At 45.1% G+C, this 13,884-nt stretch overlaps 1 protein-coding gene across 7 annotated transcripts in view; it reads right to left on the bottom strand.

Annotated features, from left to right (window-relative positions):
- Window positions 1-13,884, bottom strand: part of DNAH3 (dynein axonemal heavy chain 3) — a 105,472-nt gene that overhangs the window by 76,172 nt on the left and 15,416 nt on the right. For all 7 annotated transcript variants that reach the window (XM_081888867.1, XM_081888861.1, XM_081888865.1 and 4 more), the window contains exons 5-12: window positions 11,229-11,301; window positions 6,761-6,950; window positions 5,831-6,020; window positions 4,906-5,101; window positions 4,034-4,159; window positions 2,611-2,806; window positions 973-1,152; window positions 1-137 (exon numbers count right to left, since the gene is read on the bottom strand). In XM_081888867.1, coding sequence (XP_081744993.1) covers window positions 1-137; window positions 973-1,152; window positions 2,611-2,806; window positions 4,034-4,159; window positions 4,906-5,101; window positions 5,831-6,020; window positions 6,761-6,950; window positions 11,229-11,301 — 1,288 coding nt within the window. The remainder of the gene's footprint in view (window positions 138-972; window positions 1,153-2,610; window positions 2,807-4,033; window positions 4,160-4,905; window positions 5,102-5,830; window positions 6,021-6,760; window positions 6,951-11,228; window positions 11,302-13,884) is intronic.

The raw sequence follows: 13,884 nt of genomic DNA, 5'->3' as shown, positions 1-13,884 counted from the left end.
TTTCGCGGACCAACAAGATTGTGATTAAATATCTCAGCAGTTTTGTTCACATATTCTGAAACCAATGATTCATCTGCTTGGACAGTACGAAGAATTAGGTCATCCCCTTTTAATTCTGGGAATAGTTTAACTTGTACCTAGAAAGAGGAAGCAGGAACCACAGTGAGCAAAAAGGGATAAACATTGTATGAATGCATCATAGAGAAAATGCTTGTTTCTTGACTTACAGGTTGCCATTGCTGTTGGTTTTTAAAAGTGAGCTATTTTACCCTGCCTAAAATTTTTACACTATAGATTTTTGGCTCCTATAATATCCTAGAATTCATTTGATACGCTATTGTAAATGATTAAACAATAGCACAATCATATGAAAGCATACTAGCAACTAAGTTACAGTTGTTGTTGTTGTTGTTGTTATATATTTAGTTATACCCAGCCGTTTTCTCTGACGGGACTCAATGTGACTTACAGATAAAAACAAGAATTGCTAAAAACATAGAAAAAAACATCATTTAAAAACAAATATTGGTAGAATTAAAACAGTATACATATATAAAAACTGTTTAAAACATACAAATAATTACAATAAAAGGAGCACAGCACCCGGCCTTTCATTAATAGCAGTCAGTTCACAAAAGCCTGTGGTTCACACATAATGTTTAGCTGTAGTAAACTATAGTACTGAGCTATAGTAAACATTAACCAACCATGGCTTATGAGCGTGGTTTGTTCATGAATAAAAAAACCATGGCTAAGGTGCTGGGCCAAATTCAAATGGTCAAATTAAAGCATGGCTTAGCATTACATGCACCTACGCCACTGTTTTCAATTAGGATTTGCATAAGATTGCAGCTGAAGTCTGTAATCCTATGTACCATACCTTTACCTGGGAGAAAGTCCTACTGAACATAATATAGCTTACTTCTGAGCAAACATGGACATGATTTTGATCTTAATTTTACTTTTACATACCTTTGGAAGACCCTCAGAATTTTTCAGAACCTCCATGAAGCAGTGATACAGTAAATCCCAACACGCTTCCACATCTGGCTCAAATATAATATCGGGCTCCTGCACTTCCAGTTTGATGACCAACATTTGTGGTATGAAGAATTGCATTTCATGATAAGTTTCTCCAAAGTCATTTCCATCCTCAAGACAGAGAATGAAAGCATGTTACATCTAGAGAATCTTCTTCTGCTATATATTTGGAAAGTTGTCTGTCTGTCTGTCTGTCTGTCTTTCTGTCTGTCTGTCTGTCTGTCTGCCCGCCTGCCTGTCCATCTGTTCCCTATGCATGCAGACACCTCTGAAGATATTATCACCCAATATGAAAACCCATCCTTCCAGAGAAGGATATATTTGGATACCATCAGATGCCATTCTGAATCAAGATGATGGACTGAACCTTTCCAAACTGGACGGAAGTTAACCAAATTTGGCAGGATTATATATTATTATTCATCCAACAGCAATAGAACGAAAATATTAGGGCTGTCCAATGGAGTCTGGCGAAGCCTAAAACTTGACGCAAATTGGGTCAATCCAAACAGAACCAGACCAGCCAATCCAGGGCTGTCAATATAGGTGATGGGGGGTGGGGAGGCGAGGTTAGAAGGAAAGGCAGGAAGCCTCTACTGAGAGCAACCTGAGGCTCTTTGCAAGAGGGCTTTCAAACAGCCCTGTACTGAAATTTGGTTTAACCAACCTGTTCCAAACAGGGGAACATGCACACAGCCCAATTGAGCAGAACTAAACTCTCAGCTCACCAGCTGGTGTGTGGAGGGTTCAGTACTGCTCTCTGCTGTGTGGTTGGCTGGGGGAGAAGGAGGTGTATTATTTTCTTCCCTATCCCCTCTCCCAAACATACATTTAATTAGGGTTTTAAATGTAATTTGTTGTTTTTAGTCAGGGTTTCATTTGTCTGGAGGTGAGGGATTTCTGGGGATGGACTTTTACTTGAGGTCTTCTATACTTTTTATCTGTCATCTATGTTTTCAGTTGATACTTCGTTATGACACCTTGACTACCATCTGATGGAACGGCAGCGTTTGCTCTTTTTTAATAATTCTTTTTTTTCATCACCTGCTGAAAATGCTTTTTTTTTTCACCAAGTATCTTTAGATAATTAATTTGATTCAGTGTTGGTCACTTCTTCTCTATTTTATGGTTTTTTAGTTGTATGATATTCCAGCGATTTTATTGTACAGCAATTTGATGTTTATGAGTTGTTAGTTTATTTTAAAATCTTATAATGCAATACAGTCGTACCTTGGATCTCAAACGCCTTGACTCCCAAACAAATTGGCTCCCGAACAATTGAACCCCGGAAGTGAGTGTTCCAGTTTTTGAATGATTTCCAGAAGCTGAATGTCTGGCACAGCTTCCACAGCTTCCAATTGGCTGCAGTAGCTTCCTGCAGCCAATCAGAAGCTGTGCTTTGGTTTCCGAATGTTTTGGAAGTCAAACGGACTTCCAGAATGGATAGTGTTTGACTTCCAAGGTACAATTGTACAACTACAATAAATACATAATATATAATATAAGATCAAGCTGTATGAATGTCTACAAAGCACTGAAAGTCCAGGTGACACGGTCAACTCTGCATACCTTATGTATCCTAAAGAAGGAAAGGAGATCTGCTAATGAATTAATGACCATCTCCCGTAGCTGTAAAGACATGAGGACGGCTACCGAAGCAAAATATTCTTCTATCAGTTGAGAAGAGTCAAAGTCGTTCTGGGGAGCAAGATGCAGCCAGTTTTGCTTCTGTTCAATGAACAGTTCTGCACATGTTGGAATCCACCTGTAATGGGTAAGTTATCCTATCAGCATATGTCAAGATTGTTTTAAAACGATGAGTTGTAAAACAGCCTTCACCAACCTGGTGCCCTCCATATGTTTTGGACTGCAGCTGATGGGAGACATAGTCCAAAATATTTGGAGGGCACAAGCTTGGTGGATGCTTCTTTCCCCACCACGCTCCTCCATTTGGCCCATGACTCGGGCAAGTCACGCCTACATGCCCTAACCCTGATGTCAGATGGTCAGGTAAAGACTGAGCTTGGCCCAAAGGGGCTTGGAAAAATCCCCTTGAAGAGCACTGGCCAAGTGCCCAATGAGCAGCTGGTTGTTGGGCACTTGAGAAGTGATGCACGATGCGCTTTGCAAACACTGTGTGGGATGGGAAGAACGATTGGGTCTGTCAAGCCCAAAAAAGTTCCCCACCCTTGCTTGATTGCCAGTAGCATTAATTCATGCTGCTCAGGGCATTTTCTCTAAAGCCTCTGAAATGTGGTGGACTCCTCCAGGATTTACTATGCTCAAAGATAGAAATGATTGGCTTTAAAAGCAAGGTTTTAGAACATCACATAGTTATTCTCTTCACACGCATCTCTGTGAACTTTAGAAAAAGTGGGCGGAACAACAGAAGTTACTCTTAGCTTTCTAACAGCAGGTTGCTTTGGGTCATTTCTATGAATAAAGCAATGTCATACTCATCATTCACATAAAGCAGAAGTGGGGAACTTCTGGCTCTCCAGCCGTTGCTGGACTCCAACTCCTATCAGCCCCTAGCCAGCATGGTCAACCATCAGGGATTTGGGGAGCTGTAGTGCAACACTAGGACGCAGGTGGTGCTGTGGGTTAAAGCCTCAGCGCCTAGGACTTGCCGATCGAAAGGTCGGTGGTTCGAATCCCTGCAGCGGGGTGCGCTCCCGCTGCTCGGTCCCAGCGCCTGCCAACCTAGCAGTTCGAAAGCACCTCCGGGTGCAAGTAGATAAATAGGGACCGCTTACCAGCGGGAAGGTAAACGGCGTTTCCGTGTGCGGCTCTGGCTCGCCAGAGCAGCGATGTCACGCTGGCCACATGACCCGGAAGTGTCTTCGGACAGCGCTGGCCCCTGGCCTCTTAAGTGAGATGGGCGCACAACCCCAGAGTCTGTCAAGACTGGCCCGTACGGGCAGGGGTACCTTTACCTTTACCTAGTGCAACACTAGCTAGAAAGTCATAGGTTTTCCAAAAGCACTCTGACCTGTTCTCAAGAATATCATGAGCTTCTTGACAATGTTTCCGGACCAAGTCTTCAAACTCGCTGGGCAATAGTGGCAAATCACCCTCGAGGATTTCCTGGGTACGAACAAACCTCAGGTTACAAAACCTACGGGAGGAAAGGGGGAAAAATGCATGGCTGTTATGAACTTGACATAATGATGTAGAATAAGGATTAAATGCAATCATACCAGTGCCTGCCCGGTCTAAGGAACATAGGACACACCTTATACCAAGTTAGTTCACTGGTCTGTTTAGCGCAGTACTGTCTACATTGACTGGGAGCAGCTCTCCAGCCCCACCTGGGACCTTCTCCAAGCAAGCCAGTTGCTCTGCTAATGATCTACAGTCCCTCCTTTAGGGACACTGAAAGCTGCCTGATGCTAACTCAGGCCACTGGTCCATCAAGATCAGTATTATCTACTATGGCTGCAAGCAGCTCTCCAGGGTTTCAGGCACGTGTGTCTCCCAGATGGACCTGGAGATGTTGGAATTGAACCTGCGATACCTACTTCATGCAAAACAGATGCTCTGCCACTGAGCAACAGCCCTTGTACTGGAACCAGCATAGCACTGAATGCAATTTCCTACTGTATACAGCACAAGGGGTCCTCTGGGATTGCTCCTGTAAGCCACCAGAAATCTTTCTGGACTGGTCTATACTCACAGCTGAGGGAAGGGTAGCTGGCTCTGTAGCCAATATTGTTCAGTAATATAAGATGATTGTGAGCAAGAAGATACTGTACTCCACACAATCTCATCAATCTATGGCCAGCTAAGAGTTTGCATAGAAAGCAAATAGAAACTTATTACTTAAAAAGAAGTGAGGGGATATTTATAAGCCAGGCGACTTACTCTGAGAACCAGAGGCGTTGCAAAGTAAGCATCATAGGATTCACTGTGAAGAGGTGACCTTCGTTCCAGCTTCTCACTTCTTGGTAGATTGTGTGCCATGGAACTGGTGCACGAATCACTCTTCGAGGAAAAGGCAATGGAATGTTGTATATAAAGAGTCTCTTCCTCTCCTCTGGATCCATCAGGATGTAATCAACTAGGGTAAAACCACACAAAGCATGGGAAGAAGAAGGAAACTCCATTTGGATGCAGTTTGGAAGCAATGGTTAAGTGTATGCAGTACATGCAGAAGGCACACTAGGCCATACAAAGAATCCTAGGAACTGTAGTTTTTAAAGGTGCTGAGAATTGTAGTTCTGATTATGGTAAAGACTCTGTGTCTAATAAATCAAATGTGATTACAGTTTGTTATTTTATACGTAAAGGGGACCCCGACCATTAGGTCCAGTCGTGGCTGACTCTGGGGTTGTGGTGCTCATCTCGCTTTATTGGCCGAGGGAGCTAGCGTACAGCTTCCGAGTCATGTGGCCAGCATGACTAAGCCGCTTCTGGCGAACCAGAGCAGCGCACAGAAACACCATTTACCTTCCAATTTATCTACTTGCACTTTGACATGCTTTCGAACTGCTAGGTTGGCAGGAGCAGGGACTGAGCGACGGGAGCTCACCCCGTCGTGGGGATTCGAACCGCCGACCTTCTGATCGGCAAGTCCTAGGCTCTGTGCTTTAACCCGCAGTGCCACCCGCGTCCCTTATTATTTTATACTCACTCCCAAAAAGTGCCACCTAGGCAGCTTCCACAATCTACCTAAAGACAGGACCAGTCCTAGAAACCAGGTTGCAGAATTCCGGTGTTCAGCTTGCAGACCTTGTGACAATAAAAATTCAAGAATCACTGCCCATGCCAAACCACACTTTTCTCTTACCAATGTCTTTCATGAGCCAAATATGATAATCGTTCTGAATCTCTTCGGTTAATTCTTTCAGTAACGTCTCCAGCATTGGGTTGGCGAGAAAATGACTTGGGATATGCTTTAAAATGCTATCCATCACTTCTTTGTTCTGCGGTGCCAGCATATCTTTCCGGATGCCTTTATGGATGTAGTAACAGTATCGCTAGAAAGTAAATACATATATATGTACAGATTTATTGCATTGAGTATAACAGGGAAAATAGGATCAGCAACATCTGGAGGGCCAAAGGTTCTGCGCACCTGCACACCACTTAGGCTGGCTTCTGGCTCTCTCTGACCAGAGAGGCTGAAAAGGCTTCTTGTTTGGCATGAAACTTTCCCTGGGCAACGGTAGATATGCCTGGTGTCTTTCTTCTGCTTCACTCTAACTCCTGGCTTGGCTTCTGTCCCAATCTGATGACTGCCCAACATCTCAGCCCTGAGTATCTCCTGCCTACTGTTTGCTTACCATATTGCCCCCAATTTTCTGTTATAACCGGAAACCTGCAGAGTTTTAATTCAGGTTTAGTTCCTGTTCAGGTTCACATTGGTTCATTTTGCTTCAAAGAAGGAAGTACAGTGGTACCTCGGGTTAAGTACTTAATTCGTTCCGGAGGTCCGTTCTTAACCTGAAACTGTTCTTAACCTGAAGCACCACTTTAGCTAATGGGGGCCCCCGCTGCCGCCGCGCCGCCGGAACACGATTTCTGTTCTTATCCTGAAGCAAAGTTCGTAACCCGAGGTACTATTTCTGGGTTAGTGGAGTCTGTAACCTGAAGCGTATGTAACCCAAGGTACCACTGTAAATAAAAAGCTGTGGATAAAAGCAGTATGAATTCTGGATAAACTAGTCATCTGGAGGGGACCTGTGTTTCCCTGTGTTTCAGGAAACAGCTCACTTACCTGCAGATCACTCTCTGTGGGTAGAGTTTTTCCTTTACTTATTTCCTCCTCATGCCTGAGCATCACAACAAGCTGCTCTTCTGGAGTTAGAGGCTGGTTGTCAGAATAACAGATAACTCCTGTTTCAGATTTCTGCCTATCCGGTGTCAGTAGCAAATCAAAACTGTGTGCTTCCTCTATTGACATCACCCTGGAATTAAAAGCCGCCAGCTGAGTTGGCTAAGTAACCAGAAATGACATTTTGGACAACCCCAAACCCTACTATACATTCAGCATTCCCAAATGTTCAATATGTCTCAAGCTTTCTTATAGTCCCCTTAGCCTGGCCTCACCCAGCCTGGTGCCCTCCAGTTGCTTTGAACTACTACTCTCATCAGCCCCAGCTAGCTTGGCCAATACTCAGGGATGATAGAAGTTGTAGTCCAAAACATCTGGAGGACACCAGAGGCTGATGACCAAAAGCATATTGTTAGGGAAACAAATTCAGCTAGAACAAATTCTAAATAGATAGAAATACTTATATTTATTTATTTATTTATTTATTTATTTATTTAATCTCAAGTTGGCATATACAGAGCTTTTCTACATAGACTCTATCAGCAAAATTAGCTCAACAGAAACTCTCATGTTGCACAACGTTTGTGCAAAATGCAATAAAAAAGTAACATAATACATCAGGAAAATGAGAGGGGTGGGGAGATGTATTTAAGCTTTCCTTTCTGCTCACATTATTTTATTTAATGGAAAAAGGAACTCCTATAAAAACTGAAATTAAGATTTACAACCAGCCAAAATAAAATATTAAATGGTTAAAGGATTAAGTGGGTTTGGGATTTGGATATCCAAAGTCATAGAATAGTGACAGAGTACATGTTCTGCATGCAAAGGATACCATCCATAAAATTAAAAAAGGCTATGCCAAGTTCCTGAGCATTAAAACACAATTTCTATTGTGCACCTCTGACAGCTCCAATTCTAGTATTTTTTTTCTTTTAAAAATCCAATTTTTAATTGGATAGAGAGAGAAGTTACCAGAGACACCAACAAACTCAAATCCAGCTTGATTTCAGATTAAACCACCAAATCACCACAACAATGTATAGCAATTTTATCTAACTCATTTTCCTTATTTTTATTGCAGTCAGCGCATAGAGGGCCACTTTGTGTGTTACGAAGCTATTATTGTCACTCAAAAGAAACCGAACCATTTCTGCTGGGGTGTGCCTACTTGCTTGTGTGAACAAAGGTTTCAGAAAGTGACCTCTTGCATCTCTATCTAAGGAACAGTTTAAGAGATAATGAGTTATGTCTTCCACCTATCCACAAAGGATATCAGGTTAACTGCATGGCTGGGAGAAAATTCTGTTTGAAATTCTGGACAGCCAGTATTACTACTACTACTACTACTACTACTAATAATAATAATAGTAATAAACTGCCCTTCATCAAAAGATAAAAAAAATATAAATAGTTAAAACAAAAACAACAAAATAATAACTTCCTCCCCTTCTACAAACACATTTAAAAGACTGAAGAATATTAATCAGCCATGATCATGGGCAGGGAGAATTTCACAGCACAAGGGCCACACTCCCTTGTGTGCAACCTTCTGGCGGCCACATGCCAGTGGTGGGTGAGACTAGAGGCAAAAGTGGGTGAAGAAGAAGAAGAAGAGTTTGGATTTGATATCCCGAATTTCACTCCCTTTAAGGAGTCTCAAAGCGGCTAACATTCTCCTTTCCCTTCCTCCCCCACAACAAACACTCTGTGAGGTGAGTGGGGCTGAGAGACTTCAGAGAAGTGTGACTGGCCCAAGGTCACCCAGCAGTTGCATGTGGAGGAGCGGAGACTCGAACCCGGTTCCCCAGATTACAAGACTACCGCTCTTAACCACTACACCACACTGGCTCCACACTGGGTGGAAGAAGAAATATAAGTTGGCAAGTATCCTTACAGACTCATGCACCCCTCTCTATCCTCCATCCAGAAAGAGACATTGAGCTCAAGGATGCATTTCAGGAAGGCAAATAACACTCACGCAAAGCAGAGCTAGTGAGGGGGTATGGCCTGGGAATAAAGGGTGTGGCTTGGCGGAGGTATGACCTGGAGGGAGTCCCAAGGGCCATAGAGTCCAGGAAGGCTCCCAAGCCTGAGGCTCCCTATCCCTATCATCCAGGTATTGGATTGAAAGGCAGTGGAAGGACACTGCAGCACATAAGACGGAAACACTGAATTGCTGTGTGGCTGTGAAAAGCATGGAGAAGCCAACATTAGAGTCTCATATGACAGCAGTTGGAAAATGGCCCCAAACAGCTCTAATATAAAACATTATCTTGCCACTATATGCGCGATGTGAGCCACTTTCCCCAGATGAAATTAGGCCTATGCAACAACCAACCAGCAAGTAATGAAGACATAATTACTGTTTGGAACTTGCAAGTCTTAATGACAGCCTTTGATGTATCTCAGAAGTGAACACTTTGATAGACTGAATGATAATATTGTAAGCAAGTGCCCAAACATGGGTGTGTGCAGCTGTCTGTGTGCATAAATCTGTGTGCTTGAAAATAATTTAAAAGCTAGCAAACAAAAGAACCCATAAGGAACAATAGAGGGGAGAATGATTTTCCCTGTTTTCAAATGTAGTCTTATGTGGCTTGAACAAACCCTGTGTAAGGTCTATGGGTAATATTTAACTATATTTTTCTCAGAGCAGACCCACTGATATTAATGAACATGGCTACATTTGGCCCATTAATTTTAATGAGCCCACGCTGAGAAAACTTAGTTGAATACCACCCTGTGCAACCTACAAGCCCAGATCTTTTGCTGTGTGGGAAGCCTCTGTTACAATCTCTACTCTACATTTAGCTCGGTGCTGGAAATATTCTGTCCTGTGGAGAGCCCTTTGCTCCCCATTTGTTAGATTTGTTCTGAGATGCTAGACCGGCCAGCGGGCTGGTCAAGATCTGAGCACTTTAGGAGGAACCATTATATCTATCAAGGACATTTGAAGCACATTATCGATGTCAAAGAATTCGGGGCACTGTAGTTGGTTAAGGGTTGCTGGAAATTGTTGCTCTGAGGGATAAACTGGAGTGCCCAGAAGTCTTTGAGGGAAAGAATGTGCTTTGAAAGTTGCAGCGTCTATGCAGCCAGAAATGATTTTTGTCCCTTGCTCCTCGGTTTTTCATTGCTGCGTGCTCTTAGCTGCCTGAGATAAAGAGCTACTTTCTGGTATATGTTACCTGGGTGAGAGAAGGAACTGGAAGAAATATGTGAACATCACACATGAGCCAAGTTAACCCATCATGAGAGCACCAAGTTTTCTGGCTTATCATGGTATACTGGGAGCAAGCACCATGCACACATACTGCTCAGTTGTTCTGATGATCCTCTTCCTCAGTGTCAATGGCAAAAACAATCCAGGAAGTCAGCCCGGCAAAGTCCTTTTTCTGCCAAACAAAGAGGATCCTCCCCCAGCCTCCCCTCAGTGGTGGACTTTGGGGTCTCAAGTTTCAACAGTGCTCTGTGCAGTGCTAAAGTTTGGCACATGCCTCCGTCCCCCATTTTTCACCTTCCATTCTACACCATAGTTGCGGTGCCTCTGAGGCTCTGCACCCAGTGCAACCGAACCGGTTGTGCTCCCCTAAATCTGCCTCTCCTCCCTCACTGGCATAGCTGTCAACTTTCAGATTTGAAAATAAGGATCAGCAGTGTTGAAAATAAGGGATCAGCAGCCTCACCATAGGCGCCGACTCCATGGGGCCTGAGGGGGCCCGAGCCCCCTCAAAAATTCGTTTGGGGGGGCTCTGCCCTCCCAATAATTTAAGAAAATTATTAGTTAAAACAAAGCCACTCCCGATCTAGAGAGGGGGTGGGGTTGCGGGCTCTTGACCCATCAACAATCTCGCGGGGCTGGCGTCAGCCCCGCAAGAAGCGGGATTCCCCCTAGCTCATTAATATTCACCGCCCACGGCGGCAGCCAATCGGCTGCCGCAAAGGGCGGGCCCTCACAGGTTCACTTAAGGTCGGGGCAGCCCGGGGCTCGCCCCTTTCGTTCCCCCAGCAGCAGCGGTTTGGAGGTCTTGGGCACCCCCAATATTTTTTATAAGTCGGTATGGGCCCCCGCCCCCCCCCCAATTTTTTTATAAGTCGGCGCCCCTGAGCCTCACCTGTCCCGGGGAGAGTCTACAGGATATCTAACAATCCAGGATAGCAGCGGGAAGCAGCGGGAAATGGCGCTGGCATAAGGGAATTTCCCGCAAATAAAGGGAAGGTTGACAGCTATGCTCACTGGCAGCTGAATCTTTATTCAATACTAGTGATAAGATCATCTCTTCCCCTGTACCTGGGGAGCATCAGGGCAGCTTAAGGCAAGGAGTCGCTTGAAAGCTTATGGAACAACTATCACCCAAGTCTCTAAGTATCAGTCAGATAAATGCACAGCTTATAAACTATACAATACCTGTCATAGTCATCAGCAACATTTCCTGCTGAAAGTTTTTTCTTCTTCTCAGAGGGAGCAAATTCTTTTGGAGCTATATGACTTGGTCAAGGGGAAAAAAACACTAGTCAAAAAAGGAAAAGACTAGTCCAGATTTGGGGACTCTTGAGCTTTGCAAATTCTACCTGATCTGCACCTCCCAAACTTATGTGTTGATTTGAATTGAACTTACCAGCTTTTGTACTTCCTTTTGTACTTTTGTACTTACATTGTAGCAAATGCTAGAACAGTTCAAAATAAATAAATTTTTAATCTGCTAATTTTAATGTGGCTTTTTAAAAATTGCTTAGTGGGGAACAGAACAGACATATGTACATAAGGAAAAGGGAACCAAACTGGAAATATACAAAACAGAGCCAAAATATGCATGCGTCTGTTTATTAAACACAGGACTATCCATTTGCTTTTAACGCAGACTGGTGAGTCTGTTTTTTATAACAAAAGAGGCACATAGGGGAGTGAAGCAAACTCATATGCTCCCCTTCCTAACCTTCTTCTGATACCAGCCCAGTAGTGGCTGGTACCCCTTGGGATTGGTAGGGTGGAAGGCAAGGTGGCCACCATTAGGTGGTGCCAGAGCTGATATCAGGAAGAGCCATTCCCTAGACCAGTTTTAAGTAACAAGGCAGGTGGGGGGGGAGGCTGAGAGTAGAGAAGTGCCCCATTCACCCTAATGGACAAGCATCCACTAAATTGAGACTGGTGTTTGTGTGTTAAAAGCAGCTAAAGATGGTCAGCAGGTTTCACGGCACACAGAAAGGTACTACTTTGCTCAGCAGGGAAATACAGGAGCTTCTATTATACCTGCAATTCCCCACACCACTAGGAAATAGCAGCTGGGGGTGGCACAATTTAGGTGAAGAAAATGGCATAGAGGAAAGGGGTAAAAAGCCTCAATCACTGCAACTTTCCAGATCAAATGCAAGTAGCCCTTGCTGTCATTCACTTCTTCCTCTCACTGAACGGATAGCACAGAAGCATTTAGTGTTTTTATTTTTAAAATAATGGGGGAAATAAGCATGAGACTCCCAGCATAACAAGCTGTTTGTCTGACAGCAATCTCCAAATTGCTTTCATGTCAAAGAATGTTTGCAGACCTTGCAATTGCTAGAAGAGTCACAGAATATCAGCAGTCATTGGTAAGAGAAGGAAGATGTCCCTTTTATTTCTGTTACCCACCACACCACCCAGGCCCATCAGTACCCAGCACCCTTGGACACCTGCCTGGATGGTAAAAGGTAAAGGTAAAGGGACCCCTGACCATTAGGTCCAGTCATGGCCGACTCTGGGCTTGCGGCGCTCATCTCACTTTATTGGCCGAGGGAGCCGGCGTACAGCTTCCGGGTCACATGGTCAGCATGACTAAGCCACTTCTGGTGAACCAGAGCAGCGCACGAAAACGCCATTTACCTTCCCACTGGAGCGGTACCTACCGTATTTTTCGCACTATAGGACGTACTTTTCCCCCTCCAAAAATGAAGGGGAAATGTGTGTGCGTCCTATGGTGCGAATGCAGGCTTCAGGAGAGCCCCACCGCCAGCCTCACAAGCTCGTGGGGCAGCGGGGAGGCGGAACGCGGCCATCCCGCTGTCCCCCGACTTGGTTAGAAGGCTGGCGGGGGGAGAAGCCTGCTCCTCCCCGTCGCCAGCCCCGCAAACTTGGGAGACAGCCAGAGAGGCACAGCGTGCACTTCCCGCTGTCCCCCGACTTGGCTAGAAGGCTGGCGGGGGGGAGAAGCCTGCTCCTCCCCGTCGCCAGCCCCGCAAACTCGGGAGACAGCGGGATTGTCTCCCAACTTGGTTTGGAGGCTGGCGGAGGGCTTCCTCCTCCCCCAGCCCCACAAGCTCCCAGAGCGATACCAAAGCTGCACGCAGCTTCGGCATGGCTCTGGGTCCCGTTCTGGGGGAGGGGGAAGCTCGGGCTTCCCCCGCCCCAGCCCCGTGCCTGGGGGGGGGGAATAATTTTCCCCCCCTTTATTTCCCCCCCCCAAATCTAGGTGCGTCCTATGGACCGGTGCGTCCTATAGTGCGAAAAATAAGGTATTTATCTACTTGCACTTTGACGTGCTTTCGAACTGCTGGGTGGGCAGGAGCTGGGACCAAACAACGGGAGCTCACCCCGTCGCAGGGATTCGAACTGCCGACCTTCTGATCGACAAAGTAATAGGGCATAAACCAGCCTGGGCTCCCTGACTCAAAAGTCTGAGCTGCAGTTTCCCAGAATGATTGGGGCACTTTGGGAAACTTAAATTGCTTACTCATAGGTGCTTGGCTACTGAAGCCATGAAAACCCCACAGCCGAAGGCTCAGCAAGATGGGAAAGGGCATGGAAAACATAAGAAGAGCCACACTGGATCAGGCCAATGGCCCATCAAGTCCAGCATCTTGTTCTCATAGTGGCCAACCAGATGCTTATGGGAAGCTTGTAAGAAGGATCTGAGTGCACCAGTGTTCCCCAAACACATTGGAGCACTTTGCTAAGGGAATGCTCATAGACTTCTCCCTGATGGCACCACCAATAGCTGGGTGTGCAAAGCACTGCTAGCACCAGTGCTGTAGCGGAACAGCAAAACAGCAGAGTGCAGTGCCCAGTGGCCAAACTTTTTTTTCAAAGCAGG

This window comes from Podarcis melisellensis, assembly GCF_964234715.1.
Source record: "Podarcis melisellensis genome assembly, chromosome: 14".
Taxonomy (NCBI): domain Eukaryota; kingdom Metazoa; phylum Chordata; class Lepidosauria; order Squamata; family Lacertidae; genus Podarcis; species Podarcis melisellensis.
This window is presented reverse-complemented; position numbering and strand designations above follow the sequence as displayed.